This window comes from Aythya ferina (genome assembly GCF_964211825.1).
Source record: "Aythya ferina genome assembly, chromosome: 18".
In the NCBI taxonomy this organism is placed as follows: domain Eukaryota; kingdom Metazoa; phylum Chordata; class Aves; order Anseriformes; family Anatidae; genus Aythya; species Aythya ferina.
This window is the reverse complement of record NC_140317.1, coordinates 4340399-4356362: the sequence shown is the minus strand read 5'-3', so window position 1 is coordinate 4356362 and position 15964 is coordinate 4340399. Positions and strand designations below refer to the sequence as shown.

The window sequence follows — 15964 nt, the reverse complement described above, 5'->3', positions numbered from 1 at the left end:
AGGTAGATCCACTTGTCTGAGGGATCAGCAAAAGGAGTCGTTACTGAGAAACAAGGATACAACCTGACCAACTTGGTCTGAATTCTGAAGCTTTCCAGCACCAGTGTATTGTAATCATGCTATTACAGAGAAAGCAGCTATGAAACATCAAGATTCGAGTTTGATTTCTGAAGAGCCTCCAGAGTACAAAGGAGCTTGGATTTGAATGATGCTCACACTTTATGTCCTGAAAATACTCCAGGAGACAAGGCAAGCACCTGTCCTTCAGTCTTGTCTGATTAGCGTTGCACTATCACTGCCTCATCTACCCTTACACATTCATTCTGTGTGTCAGACTGACAGCCTGTGAGGAAAGGGATCATCATTTTGTTTTGTATTTGAATTGCACCTTTTACAAAGTTACCTTGGACCAAAAGCAGGATGTCCAAGTACTACAGCAATACTGGGCCATGCAGCCAGCAGCCTGGAGTAAAGGAGTGGGCAAGGATCAATCGGCCTGTAAGCCTTACACGTGTCCCATGCAGATTAAGTAGGTGTGTAATGAAGGGAAGAAATTAGTGGCCCTCTGAATAGATACAATTGATTTGAGAAGAGTCACTATGGCTTCTGTAAAGAGAGGTCCTGTCCCACAAACCTCCTGGAGTATTTTCAACAGGATGACAAGCGTGCAGATGAGAAAGACCTGAGGAATACAGTCTGTGTGAACTTCCAGAAGGTTTTATCAAGTCGGGGAACTTTTAAGGAAAGCAGACAATTATGGCAGAAGAAGGAAGGTCTTGACATGGGTAGGAGTAAATGGCTAATACTCTTAAAAGTGGGAGGTAACCACTAGAGTTCCACAAATTGTCTGTCTTCCGGCCCTTAAGTGTAATTGAAGGTTTGATAAGTGACTTAAAAGAGAGCTGAACAGCAATACGACAAAGCTTCCTGACATTATGAAATTATTCAAGGTAGCGAGGTTGAAGGCCAATAACTGCAGATAGACCTTACAATGCTGAATGAGTGAGCAATAAAATGTCACATGAAATTCACTGTAGATAAATGTAAAGGGATGCACACAAACTGAAGTAACCCCAGCCTCACATATAAACTGAGTTAACCATTGCTGCTTAGAACTGAGACTTTGAGGTTATGATAGTTTCATGAAAATGTCAGCTCAGCGTTTTGCAACAGCACCAAAAAAAATTTATTAGGGGTTAACAGAGTGTTAGAGAGAAGTGTGGAATGAATGCTTGTTGCCAGTGCTGGAGGCACAATATTGTATCACATAGCTCCTTGATATATAGCAGTTCAGACAGTCTGATGTTCTTAATTTATCATCCATCTCGAGAGGTGAAGATCTATTCTTTTGTGGAGGAAACCTAAGAGCAAAGTAGGGGTGTAAACTCACCCTCCTACCCTGATGATAACAAGGCTGTAATTGGGGGAAAGCTATTGCATGAGCCCTAAGCTCTACTAGATCTTTGCTCATCCAAGTCCCCCTGGACAGTTAGGAAGGACAGCATCCTGTGATGATGTTCTTTTAACTCACTGTCGCAGGTAGATGTTCAGAAGCTTCCCAAAACGACTTGAGTTGTCATTGAGGATGGTTCTGGCATTCCCAAAACTCTCCAGGATGGGTAGGACATTACAAGGCTTGAAGAAAAGAGAACACTTAAGTAGCGATCATGTTTTTCTTTACCCCAAAGTACTTAATTAACTGTTAATCTGAAAATCCAAAATAGAAGGGATTTCACTGAATTGATTCTTGCTTGACTAAGGAGTCTCTTTCTGAACTTGTCTTGGTACAAGTACCTTCAGCCCCTGTTGAGTTGCTCTATGAACTTTTTACCTTCACTGCTATGATCATTCAGTTCACTTCTGCTCTGTGATTGTTTAGCTTCAACTCCCAAACACCGCTGTAAGGTCTCTGAGGCAGGTCAAATCCAAAATTTCAAAACAGATACAAACAAATCTTCACACAGATGCAGCACCCTATACAGCGTCAGAGCTCTCCATTACTAAAATGCATCAGCTGTGGCTCCTATCTTCACGGCAGGTTCACCTTGAACCACCAGCCATCTGAAGTCCAGCGCATTGAACAGGAATGAAGAAACAAAATGGACAGTATGGCGTGTGTGTGCTGTCTTTGGCTTCTACCTCTTAACAAGCCATCATAGCATAAAGCAAATCTCAGTTTCCTCTTACCTGCCTGATCCTGTGACTGTCTGATCTCTGGTACAGCATAGTCAGGTATCGCATAATTGCTTTGGCAGCTTCTGTTTTACCCGAGCCACTGTGTCCACTGGAGGAATAAGAGATAAGGAAGTTGGCATCAGAGGAGAATTAACTGATTTAGACACTATTAGAGGTTCTGTTACAGTAAATCAGTGGAACTGTACTGACAACACATGAAGATCTATCACATTGTTCAAAACGCTGACACAAAATAAGCACAAATAAGAATCCACTGTAGAATGTCAAATGCCTTCTTTTCTACTCCCCCCAAAGGCTATGAAGCTAAACTCAAACTGTATTTCCACAGAGTGAAATAAAATCCCATCTCATTCATGTTTTCTACTCACAACCTTCACACAATACCAAAATGATACATTCATGGTCAGTGAAATACAAAGATGAAAGTCTTTCTTGCATAAAGAAATGGACAAGCCTGTGAAAAGCACCCACATTTCTTACCTGATGATGACACACTGCTCTTGTTCTGATGATTGGGACAGTGCGTAGGCCATTTCTGCTATGGCAAAGATGTGTCTAGTCACACAGAAAGAAAACCCCAGTTAACTGGCCTCACATTTCTACTGCACAAGCACGGCACTAAAAGGCTGATCTACATCACTGATCTACAGAGAGCTGGGCCAACATATTGGCCTAAGAAACGTGAGGAACCAGGGAAATCAGAGCTTTGTGCTTGCTGACATCAGGTTAAAAGCCATTGCAAAGTTCAGGTTCCTCCTGGACCTCTGTGACCTAAGCTAAGTAACGCTCTGTGCCATGGTGCTTCATGTAAGTGACACCAGCAATATTATCTACACTCATGGAACCTGAATACATTGTTAGCTCTGGTACAGCTGCTAAACACCTTCTGAAGCCCAAAGAGAACAGAGTTTGGGGAGTTAGTCAAGAAAGAGAAACATACGGAGCATTTTCGGAGAGTGTCCTTCGGTGGTACTGGGTAGCCACTTCTTCAGAGTAGATACTGAGGTCTTTCAAAGGATTCACGGAAACCAAGACTTGCCCAATGTAAGTCTAGGCCAAAAATCAGAAAGGGGAACAAATTTGGTGGCTCATTAGAATTTTCTGAATGAGGAACACAAGTGACTGGGAATACAAATACTAAAGCGAGCTTTAAAGGAACACTATATTCTGATTACATTGCCAGCTCATGCAGGGCAAAGCACATTTTTTCAATGGTGCTTTTCAAAGCTCTGTCATTAACATACTGGGGGCACTCCCTCTGGTTGGCTTCACTGGTCACTTTCTATTTTCCAAGCTCCACATGGAATCATAGGCACAGGTTTGAACATCTGAGTCAGTAACTGAGAAAGGGAACAATTGTTCCACTAGCTCTGGACTGCAACACCAAAATGTTTGCAGAAAATCCAATGTCTCTTCTAAAGATCCACAAACTTTACTCAGAACTGGTTTGCTAGGACAGAGGAATTCCCCTAGAAGCAACTGAAGCTAAAACTGAACCCAAGCATGCACATGGGTTGGCAACAAATACCAAAATTCAAGAGAAACTCTGGGACTCTGTTCTAGACATGATTCTATGACTTAGATTTTACTGCAAATGTTCCATGCTACCTCTTTTTTGAGCAAAAGCAGTGTGAGTATCCTTCTTATCACCATTCCTAGTAATGAAAAAGCTCTTGAGCTACTTGGTGCAAGATCAAAGCTTCATGGAGAGAGAGAAATCATTTTCTCTTACAGCTCATTGTTCAGAATGAATAAGCACTGAAGAAAAACACACACAAAACCACTACTACCCATACATAAATACGATTGCGATGGAACCTTTTCTTCAGACACAGCAGAACTGAACTCTCACAGACTTCCCTACAAACAGAGGAAAGAATCTGTCAGTCATAAGCTTCAAATGTACGTACTGATATTAACCTTTCTGCCCTCCCATGGATTTTGTGGGAGGCTGGGATCTGAAACTACTCATTGCCTTCACCTGGTTCCAACATGTCTGGGAATAAGCACATCAGAGAGAACAGAGCAGCCCAAGCTCAGTGTCCAACCTGCCCGTATCCATGTGATCACAACTCCTTGCACACAGCCTTTAGAGCTGTTTCTCTAAGCAGGATCACAAGGGTAAAGGTTGCCAGGACATGCAACAGTGTTAGGTGGTCCTCTTTCAACAGCAGCATGATTAACAACCCGTGATTAAAAACCGTTAAAGATGTAAGGGCTGAGTTTGACACAGCTGAAAGAAGCAGGAGTTACTAAAGGCACAGATGCCAGTCAGTATGCACACAACAGAAAAATGTCCTCCTCCTGCAAGTCTTCCCAACTTACCACCCACTTCATGCAACGAGAACAGCATTTTCTCATGTTGTAGCCAAGGATCTATAATGTGCTTTTTATTGCTGAGTCAGCAAGAGCTTTAAGGATAACAAACAAGCCTCTGTGACCTTTAATTAGTTGCAGAATACCACTGATAACACGTACTCCAGTCTGGTTAGATCTTCTATCTCTTCAACTTCTACTCTGTGGTCTTCACCCATGTACACCTGAAACGCATAGATATGTTATTACAAATCATTAGCTCAGCTTCATCCCAATATTGGAGACAACACCTGTACCTGTTTCTGCATGAAGTCCATCTCCAGCATATCGTCAGTGATGTCTTCTGCCTCCCACTGATCCTTGCAGACCTTCACCACGTGGCTGTTGGCCAGATGTGGATCCCTGTAGATGGCCCATTTGCTGAGGTTCTCGATGGTGATTTGTGGGAGCAATAATTCAGAGTTCAGCCATGCCACAGGATCACATCCCTGAGCCTGCTGCTGGGACCAGTGAACACAAGGTATGGCTTTGGAACTTGCAGTCTGGAGGCCACCTGAATTCTCTTTGACACCCACCTCCCCAGAATATTCTGTTGTACGTGTTGGATCCTCTTCTTGAGGTGGAAGGAAGCCTGGACAACGATAATTTCCAGATGCTTTTGAAGAAAGGGAAAGGTGAGGGTCTTTGTGGTGAGGCTGCAAAGTTTGCCCAGTGGAGAAATGGGATGTGGCAGCACTCTCAGGTGTTTTTACCTGCTGGGGCAAGGAGCTCGGAAGGCTGGTCACTCTGCATTGGGTTGCAGTAGGTGTCACCTGTCTTGTACTTGTTGATGCAAATATTTCCCTCTTGCAGGAATACTGTTCGCTGTTTCTCTGAAGGCTTTGATCCATCAAGGATCTGTGAAGGTCACTCTTGAATCCGCAGCCCTGTTGCACAGGCATCACAGATCTTCTGTCTGATAGAGCTCTCTGTTTCACTAGGGAACGACCACTTCCAGAGCCCGCAGGTGAGGAGGTCTTTGACTTAACCATGCTGTGCATTCTGGGGAGAACTATAGCGAACTTGGCATCAGGAATATTGTTCTTGTCCTCATCCAAGCTAAGTGAGTTTGGAGAGGAACCGGTTCCTTGAAGAGGGGAATCACCAGAAGGCAAATCAGCACATCCCAGCTCCTCTGATGTTTTAGGGCCCCCTCTCCCCTCCGCTAATGGAGGAGATGAGCCTTTGTCACTCACCTCACCCCTCCCCAGCTGTCCGGCTACATCAGGGCAAGTTTTGTCAGACTGACCAACCCACCCAGCAGTACTTACAATCCTGATAGCCATTCTACTTCTCAGCCAGAAAGGCTTACTGCTCCTCTTCCTCTTCCCAAATTTCTTCAAGAGCCATCCTGAAATACCAATTGCACGTGCCACACTCAGCAGGCGAGCTTTCAGGCTTGCTTTCTTGGAAGGTTTTTGACCACGCCGGGTGGTGACTTTTCTAAAGTTAGAATGGGTGCTGTGCAAGTACTTGGATCCCTTCCCATCACGCACATTTGCTTTTGCAGAAGGTGCCTCTGCAACCACTTCTTCTGCTTTCTCTTTTTTTGTCTCAAAAGTCTGGCGTGAACCCAGTTTCATTTTTCCAGTAACCTTTCCAACTTTCTTCTTCCTGCCAAGGTGCTGCTTATCAGATGATATTTTTCTAATAGAGGAGCAGCTTGACACGCTTGAAAGACTTAATCTTTTCTCTCCTAAATTCTGAGCTATGTTGGGTTCCTTCTGTGTACTGAAGGTTTGTAGAGTTGTAGGTTTTGAACAGATACTTTCAACATTTTTCAGCTCAGAGCTGCTTTCCAAAGCCATCTGGACAGGATTTGGTTTACAGCTTGTTAATAGTTTGGTCTCAGCATTTTTATGTTTGCTTTTCAGATTGAGAAGGATTTGGGATTGAGAAGAGTATTTCTTAGTAAGCATCATCGCTGCTACTGCCTGCTTGCTGCGGTCTGAAGAACCATCCCTCTGTATATGTCCTACCACTTTTCCTTGTTCTGCACTCTCACACTTCATGCATTTCTCTTTCAATGTCATTTGCTGCTTGAAAAGCAAAGGGCTGTCTTCCAGTGTGCTGCCTTCATCATTCACCTTTTTTTCCTGTTCAGTTCCCTGAAGTACTTTGCTAATGGGGAGTTTTGCTTTCACAGCACTAGGTAGCGGTTTTCTTCTTGCCCTTTCTTTTCCTTTTTCAGCATTCCCTTCAGTGCTGTTCTCCCCACTGTCACCAGAATTATCACGTGCATCTTTTGACATATCCTGAACCTTGTCGTTTTCTAACGTTTTTTCCTTGCTTCCTGTGGTATTACCATTTTCTCTGTTCTTAGGACTTATCAGTTGGGATCCTGAAATGCTCACATCATCGCTTTTCTCACTGCTCTCAGCTAGAGTAGATCTTGGATGTCTTGGCATGTCATCTTGCTTCCTCTTTTTCTCCTCCGCCTCTAATCCTGCAAAGTCAGTGCCTTCCTCCTCAGATTCTTTCCTTCCATCTGTGGTCACCTGCTCTCTTTCAGTCTTACTAGAAGCTTCATTGCTTTCACCGAGTAGTTCCTTGGAGCCTTTTCCTCCAGCCACAGGAATATCCTCCAGCATAGCTTCTTTCTCACTGGTGCTATCTTCTGAAGAGTTACTCTTCTCTTCGCTGCTTGCAGTGCTGTCCACTGAAGTTTCTTTTCTATAGGCACAATGGCTTTCATTGCTGGAGTCTGAACCAGAGTTATTGGAGGTTTCCAGTAACTCTTCTTCTGCACTTTCAGTGACCGTAATCTGGGTACGTTTTCCAACTTGCTTTTTCCCCATTCTCTCACCTTTTTCCCTTGCTATTCTACCTTGGAACTGAGAACCTGACTTCTGCTCAGAAGCCTTCTTAATGCCATGATCCTCATTAAGCTTCTTCCTCTGCCTGGCACTGTGTGCCTTCTGTGGCAAGTGATGTTTCTGAAAAGAGCCTTCAACACTTTGTACTGCAGAGGACTCTACAGACTCTGAGTCACTGACTTTTTCAATAGCACCAGGATGCTTTCCACACTTCCTTTTAATACTGCGTTTCTTGCTGTTTGTGGCAGTCTTTTCCTCCTTATCACTGCTGTCCTCACTTTCTTGTACTGATGTCACCTCCTGTGGTTTGCAGGCCTTTGTTTTTTTCCTCTCTAACTTGGACACTAATTGTTTTCTATGTTTTCTCCCCACACCAGATTGTTTTTTATCATTTCTCTCATAGGCTTTCTCCCCCCAGAATAGCTCTTTGTGGCCATTTTCTTTGCTTTCCTTGGCTGGCCCTTGGGTTTTTAAAGGGTCTTGCTCAAGGTTGTCATCTTTTTCAGTCAATGACTCTTTGTTCTTCAACTGACTTTTGCTCTTACCTTCCCGCCGTCTCCCACAGTGGATCTTTGAATCTCCTGGGGAGCTTGCCTTTTTCTCATGATTCAATGTTTTCTCTTTTCCAACCTTTTTGTGCCGAGTTTTGGACCGATAAGGAGGCATTTCTCCAGTGTTCAGGAGTGTGTGCAGGTTTACCTTAATTCACCTATAAACGGAAACATTGCACATTCTGCTGTGAAACAAGCTACAAGGAGAGGCCAGATCCTCCTAAATCATAATTATTTCATTTCTATAAAACTGAACAAATGTTTGCACCTGAAGAGTGCAAAACTGACTATTCTGCACCAGGTTAGTCTCTGATTTTGTCATGAATCATCAAATTTTCTTCCCTTATTAGGACTCTTGCCAGAGGCTAGTGGTACAGGCAACTGAGTGAATGCCCATGATTTTCCACAGGTGACAAAAGTTTGACCACATGGTAGTTTAAGAAAGAAGGATTATTTTATTTCAGCTTTTGCTTCTCCAATAACCTTATTTTTGCTGAAGATGAGAGGAACACATCTAATGATCTATGCTAAATGAATGAACAGGACATAGTTATCACAGTTTCCTAGGTATTCAGAATCTCAGCTGGACCAATATAAACAACACTGGCTTGAAGGCTGAAAATAACAATACTGAGTAGATGCTGTGTCACTGAGTAAAACTGAAAAGACTGCAACTGATCATTTAAAAACAAAACATCAAATCTATGTCAAACTGTACAAGATGACTTGATACTGCAGTACTAGCATCTACAAGCTGAGCTAATGCATAAGTACTAGAAATGATGCAGAAATATAAGCCTCATTTTAATGTGTTCGTTTGTTATTCTTCCCGCTTTTATTTGAACACTTGTCTCTTAAACAAGTGAGTGCCTGGTAAATTTAAATATATATGGTAATGATAAATAAATAGTATTAAAATAGTATTAACCAGTATTCAGTTTTCCACAGGATAACCTTTTAAATCTTCTGCAGCAGAAGAAAAGGACACTGTTGAATAGATCATGCTGAAGACTTGACCTGTCATGAACCTGTAGCTGAGCCCAAATAACATTTTTATGAGGAAAACAACTGTCGTAGCAAATCTGTTTGTCCCTGAATAGCTCTGCTGAAATCTAGCTGGACAAAAGGCTAAATAAATACGTGAATTAATGAGAAATGAGAAAGGAAAAGAAGAAGTAAAGTGGTAGAAAAACAAATATAAGAGACTAGATGATAACAATAAAAATCCAAACAGGTAAAGTGCTAATTGTTGCAGGAAGAGGCAGCTGAAACTCAGTAGGTTATCTTTGTAGCGCAAGTCCACACTTTGATATCCACTGGCATAAAATTGCTTTTATTTAGGATAGGGTCTGCAGGAATAGGATTTTGAAATCAGTATAACTGATTCTACACCAGGATTTTTGTTGAAACATAACTGTATTGAAAAAAACACCTAGATTAACCCTGGCAAACAAGTATACGCCAAATAAAACTCCTAATACAGACCCAGTTCATGTCTGCAGAGTTGCAAGACCCCATCTTTTATTTTCTTTTTCTCTGTGTTCCATGAACAAGCATTCATGTCTTCGAGGATCTGGCTAAACTGAGTTAGAAGTCAGAAGCAAATAATACCCCATTATGTAGTAGCATCTCCACACAGCTCCTCTTAAGTGCACTGCTATGAGCGGCAGTCTAGGAAATGTTCAGTATTCTAGGTGTTAATCAGCATTACTTATCTCTTTGTCTTTCCTCTAATCACACAGGCAGGAAATAAAGGATGTAAAAATGCCCAAAGGATTAGTCCCAATCTTTCAGTCTGTTGGAAAATCACTTTTATCCTTTCCAGTTATACAGCTCCTGCATGAGTCAACCTCTTGCTGCTTCAGACAGACCAGATATGCTTGGGTTCCAGACTCCAGTTCATTTGTCTGAATGAGGTGCTAATGGCAGAACCTACTTCTGATTGTCATTAAACACTCCAAGGAAATCCCGGAAAACAGTAAGGGCACAACTAAAAGGAAATGAGGGGCCAGGGAAATGAAAAGTGGAAGGGGAATGGAGCAAGAGAATAGGACAAAGGAAAAAAAAATATAGCAAGGAAACCTGACAGTCTGCAACATCTTTCCAGAAAGAAAACGTAAAAAGCCTCCTGTAAGGGATATTTGTAACTAACTTTGAGATGACACTAGTCAATGATGTGCAAGGAAGAAAGCAGCACACAGGCAAACTCCATTATATATTTTGTTCTCTCCCCTCTTTCTATGAGAAACTCTTCTCTCCCTTTTCTCCTATTTTTTTCTTTTTCCAGCCAACTCCACAGGCAGAAGAGAAGCTTCCACCCATTGTATCTTCATGATTTCTCTCAGTAGGTAGCAGAAGACCAAGCAGACAATTTTGTTAGTAATTCCTGCCTTCAGCATAACTCTGAAATGTTAATGTAGTTATCAAAAGACAAATACAAGAAGTCTTCAGTCAGATGTGGGACTATTGTGGGATGCTGGCAATGTATTTACTTGTCTCACAGCTCCAAACCTTGCATCTCAGTAAGCATGGATGCAGTGTACAAACTTTGACAGCAGTGCCCAAAAGCAATGGGGATGGCAAAGGCACACAGGAGATGGTAGGCAATTTCTGATAAATGGGACTGAGTTGGGAGGATTAGCTATACTTGCTTTCTTCCCATTGTGAAAAGCAAAGCCTTGCTGGTTACTACACACGTGCTGCAAGCCCAAAAGAGCTCTAAAAGAGCATACTAAGTGTATATAAAGCCTGTGGTTTTATTGCAAATGCATACTACCCATATTGTGCTTTTCTGCATGGCAAAACGATCCTCCACAACTGGAAAATCAGTGTTTCCTCCTTCCCCAGTTGCAACTCCCATGTTGAGCAAAAAGCTGCTGCTCAGAAAGCATTGTTACACGCAGGTAAGGGATCCTCAACATCAGGGCAAAGCAGGTCATGCAAACAGCACTGCAGCATTCTCTCTCACCTGGCTAAAGAGACAGCAGTCAGTGTCTTTAATATTCCCTCTAAACTTGCTTTTTTACTTTGGTCTAGAGTTGATACTACTCATAACTTCCTGGCCATGTCTGTTGCATAGTGCGGAGTTCTTGTCCTAACATCAAATCCTCTTCTTTTATCCCTCTCTTTAAAGTGTAGTCAGGTCTCTAGTCATCTGACTTCTTCCCCCATGCTTAATACACCGTTACTAGTGGCCTAGATCTCTAAATCCTGCTATAGAACTTTTGTCACTGAGATTAATGGGAGCTGAATTAGACCCTAAATCCTCAGAAGGGAATAGTTGTCAGTGTTGTCCTTCTGAGGGTTTAAAATGGATACTGTTTCTCTGCAATGCCTAATGCAACAGGGGAAAAAAAAAAAAAAAGTTGTTTTTGTGTGTGTTACTGCTAGATAATCATATGTCTAGAAAGCTAAAGCCTTCCACAAAATAAAAATGCTGCAATATTTGGATGATGAGAAAGATCAAGCACATTACCCAAATGTGTAGGGAATTTAGGCACAGGAATTCAGCTGGATTCACTTTAAAGACAGGACCCCGGACACTGAATCTGGGTTAGAGTGTGAAGGTTCATAGCTCTTCTGAGCCCGGATTTTAGAGCTGTTTTGTAACACCACTGTTATTACTAGGAATGGTAAGATAAATATTACTTACATAAACAATTCCTTTGACATCAGCCCTGCTTTCATTAACTGCCCTGGACCATCTGCCTCCTGGACACACTGAAGCAGGTGAAAGATTCTGCTCATCAGTTTTTCAGTTCACCTCGCTATAGTAACTCCATCTAAATCACTACAGGAAAAAGAAAAATTCCATTTTATTCTTCCTTTTTAGAGAAATAAAAACATTTTACATCAGAGATAGGAGAATCTCAATGCCATTAAGAAATACAGCATGAACCTACAGACAGAAAGAAGAGCAGGTATCTCATGCTATTATTTTAAGAAAGGTGGAAAAACGAGTCTCATCTTCCCTAAACACAGCACTTCAGATTGGTTTCTTTGAACTCATAGAGAAGAAAAATACAGGGAAATGCTTGGGATTTAGTCTTAGCAGCTTTTATTTTTATTCAACTGTACAAATAGCTCAAGCCCCTTCTTTCTTACTCTGCACAGTAAATTTCTCAACATACCTACACGGTCCGTCCTGATTCCAGCAAGCTGCTCAGCACCACATATCACAGGACATATTCATGTACATGCTAACACGCTCCTTCTCTTCTGCCTTGCTTCCATGCAGTCTGTTCCCGTGTCCTTGCAAGCCTGCCCAGCTGTGGAGTCTCACATCAGTTCTGGCTGGGCTGTGCCCAAACAACAAATGATTGTTGCATATGGAAGGAAAGTGGCATTAATAATTCAAGCTTTTTCATGGCACCTTTGAACTTTTCAACCAGCAGTGTCACCAGCTGGTTAGCAGAGTTTGGGTAAGAAGGGGAGGGATTTCACCCAGGCAGGGACCAGGCTCAGACGGAGTATCACAAGGGAACATCTCCAGAGACTGAAAAGAGAGGTCAATTCCAATACCAGAAAACGTCTGCTATCACCCAGGAGGCTACCACACAAGGCACAGTGAATAGAGTCTAAATAAGAGCTTGCGCTGGTGAAAATTAAATCACTGGTCCCTTCTGCATCCCTGGAGTTTTATTTCAGGAAGCCAAGCCTGGATAGCACAGGTAGCCTCTGTCCTCTTTGCCTCGCCAGCACCAAGCTGTCTGCTGACAACAGAAAGCAGCTTTCAGCCAGCCCTGAGAAGACAGCAAAACTGGCACTGTGTCCTCATTATGCCTGACTCTCTGTCCAAATCAAGCAGAGACTAAATTTCTGTTCAATTTGATTTTCCGAACAGAGCCATGCTCCCCTTTAAATGCAGCTTTTGCAAACAGGGCAAGGTTGCTACCAGCAGGAGCGGGCAGCAGGTGACTGGTCCATGCAAAATTGCTTCTAATTCAGTAATGCTTTTCCCCTTCCCAGTTATTCTCCCTCAAAAAAGCAGAAAACAAAGCAAGGACAAAACACAGTCCACACATGCAGTCTCTGTCACCTGGTTACAAACTGACAGCACGGTGAGTGTAGGATTTAACTCCCAGGAGGGTGGCCCTGACTCTTCAAGGCAAAGTCCCCCTTTACCCCATACCCCTCCCAGAACTATTTTCCAGAGAAGGTGCAGATTAAACAAGATAAACTCAGGTGAGGTCAGCAACCAGGACAAGTGACCCTCACAAAAAAATGTGATTAGTGCTGCTAAGATAAGATTTTGGATGCTTAACAGCATTAGTTTGGGTGGGACCTGTTTTCCTAATTTCTTTCAAGAAACCCCTGGCTTTTATGAACTATGCTTTAAGGGCTTGTCCATTAAGAAACAAAGATAAAAACTAAGCACTAAGCTGAAGAATTTAAGAAACATGCTTTACCTAAGCTTTCTGCCACTGGCTGGTCCTCTTCTACTTAGCTCATAAGAACGAGGCTGTAGAACCACAGGTTAGTTCCCTATTTCATCACCTTTCATTCATTGTTAGCAACTTATGCTGTCCCTCTCTGCAGAGAAGAGAGATTCCTTTTTCAAAGACCAGAATGACTGATGGAATCTGAGTCACGAATTCCTTATCCAATCTTGGGAGGAAAAAAAAAAAAAAAAAAGCCCCAGGGGCTCTTAGCTCTAACCTTCTAATGCTTGTGTGTGTGTCAGGGTAGGGGGAACTTCTCTGGAAAAATCCAGGCCTTCCCAGATCCTGTGAACTCTAACAAACCATGGCTCTAACAAACTGTGTCACTATCAGCTGGAACTTCTTCAAGGCTCTGCATACTCAAGCCAGACCCAGAGCCCTCTGTGTTTCTTTGATTTCTTTGATTTGTCAGAAGTCTCAGACGTTATGATTGGGTTTTGCCTGAGGATGGCTGAGAAGAAAGTACTGATCGAGTCAGCTTCCTTATCAGAGTATCATCTGCTTTGAGTTACACTGAGATGAGAGAGGCTAAATTGTTTCTGTGCAAATATTCCCTCTCCACCTTCACTTAGTCTCAGGCCTATCTGTCTCAGCACCTCTAACCTGAGTTCTCTGCACAGACTAAACACCGTGTTTGCCTGCTAAAGTGCTCCTAGCAAGATGCTGGCTGTTTGTTCCTGTCTTTTAAGGGAGGGAGAGGTAAGCAACAGGAAAATGAGACATTTCCAGATTTCATCCTCAGACCACTGAGCAGACTGGACAGTGGAGTTCATGGCCTGAGACTTGGGTTCAGTGCCCACCACGGCCATGGATTTACCAGTTTGGTCCAAGTTCCTTCAATGACAAGACAGATCCACTTCAGACAAGAGCAGGAGTACTGATAAACCTACCCTAATGCACAGTGCCTTCACCGTTTGGTACATGCAATGACAACTAAGTCATCTTTGGAACTAAAATCTTCCTTGCGCCTTCCCAGTTGCACTTCCCTTCTTCCCCTCTGCCCATTTCCACCTGGACATGCAGGCTTGGCAAGACAATGATGGGCTGGAGGAGCTGGAAGTGCACTGCCTTTACCTGCTCTGTGCTGCCCCAGGATACCAGTACCAAGGGGCATTTCCAGCTGGCTACCTCCTCTGACTTAAAAGCCTTTTTACCTTGGAGAAACAGCTTTAACCAGGGAATCCAGCAGCAGATAGAAGGAAGGAACAGAAGGCTTTAAAAGAGACTTCATTCTGTAAGAGAATACAAGGCTCTCCCATTTTCCTAATGATTCCTTTATGTACAGAAAACATCAGGTACTTTCATCTAGCATTTGGCCGCTGCTGCTTTTAAAATGCTATTAAAGAGAGAAAACACATCAGAGCCACTTTTTCAGTGTAAATTCTTCTTAAATCAACAACAACAAAAAAGTATTTGTGCCATTGTAGTAAAGAGCTAAGAAAGTCACTGATTTTTTTTATTTTTTTTTTAAAGGCTAAATCACATGAATAGATGACTAGAAACGAATCATGATTGATTAGAAAAAAATGACACTTTGCATAGGTTCATAGCAACCTTGTTTGTCTAGTGGTAGTCTGGGAAAGGGGGATGGCCAGTACTGTGCTTAACAACTTTTAAGATGAAGCTTAACAAATGTAGAGGTAGGGACTTGATATGGTTTCATTCTGTAGCAAGCAGACATGATGATCCAGTCAGGACCCTATAGCTCCATGTCCTGTAATTGCAGGTTAAAAATATTCCTAACTTTCATTGCATTAATATAAGTTATCTATGCTGTTTCTTCCATGTTACATTCTTCCTCATATTGAGGGGAAACATCCTCACTTGAGCCTGTACCTCAGGCTAGTGAAAGAGAATTCCTGTCCTCTCTTTGCTTCAAACTCATAAGACCTCTGACCCCTTCCTCCAGCTATTTTAAGATGAGCTAGGTCTCCAAGGTCCTCTTCCCTGGCAGTAACCTGAGGAAGACAAATAAAGTATTCATGACTGCAAGGAGAAACCAGAACAATTAAGTTACACACGTTTGAAAACAGCCTCCTTGAATATTTCAGGAGCGCTTTGTTGCCCTATTGTCTGCCATTCCGTGAGGCTGGATGATCCCCTTGCACTGGAAGCCAACATCCCATGGCCTCTGCCCAAAGGTCAGCCAAAATGACAGACTGACACCCTGTACAGATGGTATTACACCCCACCGGACTTCATACGGGTCTGAGCCAAAAGACTCAGCCAAGACCCAGCTCAAGCTTCCTCCTTTTCATCCCTTCATCTAACTCTGTTGCTGTTGCCTAAAAAGAGCAAAGTGATGATGCGCGGTCAGGTGAATCTCTAATTTTTATCTTGCTGGTTTCATAACCCCAACAGGTAACAGATGAACTAGTAAAGTAACAAGAGCACTGGGAACCATGGCATGATTAGATACAAGCGAACAGGCCCACCTGGCATTCTACTAAATCTTTGCTAGTGTTGCGTCCTGTGCTAGTTAGAGTGTAACTAAAGAATGACACCACTTGAGCTTCCCTCATACCTTCTTTCTACTTGGCACACTAAAGTGCCTGGGTGGCCTCAAATAAAACACCATCCTTGTTCCCCCTTCCCTTTTCTGTAC

General features: G+C 42.7%; 1 protein-coding gene across 4 annotated transcripts in view; it reads right to left on the bottom strand.

Moving 5' to 3' along the window:
- Positions 1-11661, bottom strand: part of MYO15B (myosin XVB) — a 47578-nt gene extending 35917 nt beyond the window's left edge. The window contains exons 1-8 of one of the 4 annotated variants that reach the window (XM_084492078.1): positions 11571-11661; positions 4809-8076; positions 4675-4736; positions 3993-4056; positions 3137-3246; positions 2677-2751; positions 2188-2284; positions 1532-1635 (exon numbers count right to left, since the gene is read on the bottom strand). In XM_084492078.1, the coding sequence (XP_084348204.1) occupies positions 1532-1635; positions 2188-2284; positions 2677-2751; positions 3137-3246; positions 3993-4056; positions 4675-4736; positions 4809-8033 (3737 nt within the window). In that variant the 5' untranslated portion in view covers positions 8034-8076; positions 11571-11661. Of the gene's footprint in view, positions 1-1531; positions 1636-2187; positions 2285-2676; positions 2752-3136; positions 3247-3992; positions 4057-4674; positions 4737-4808; positions 8077-11570 lie in introns of those variants that run through there. The other 3 variants (XM_084492079.1, XM_084492081.1, XM_084492080.1) reach the window with 3 other exon arrangements.
- Positions 11662-15964: the final 4303 nt, after the last annotated feature.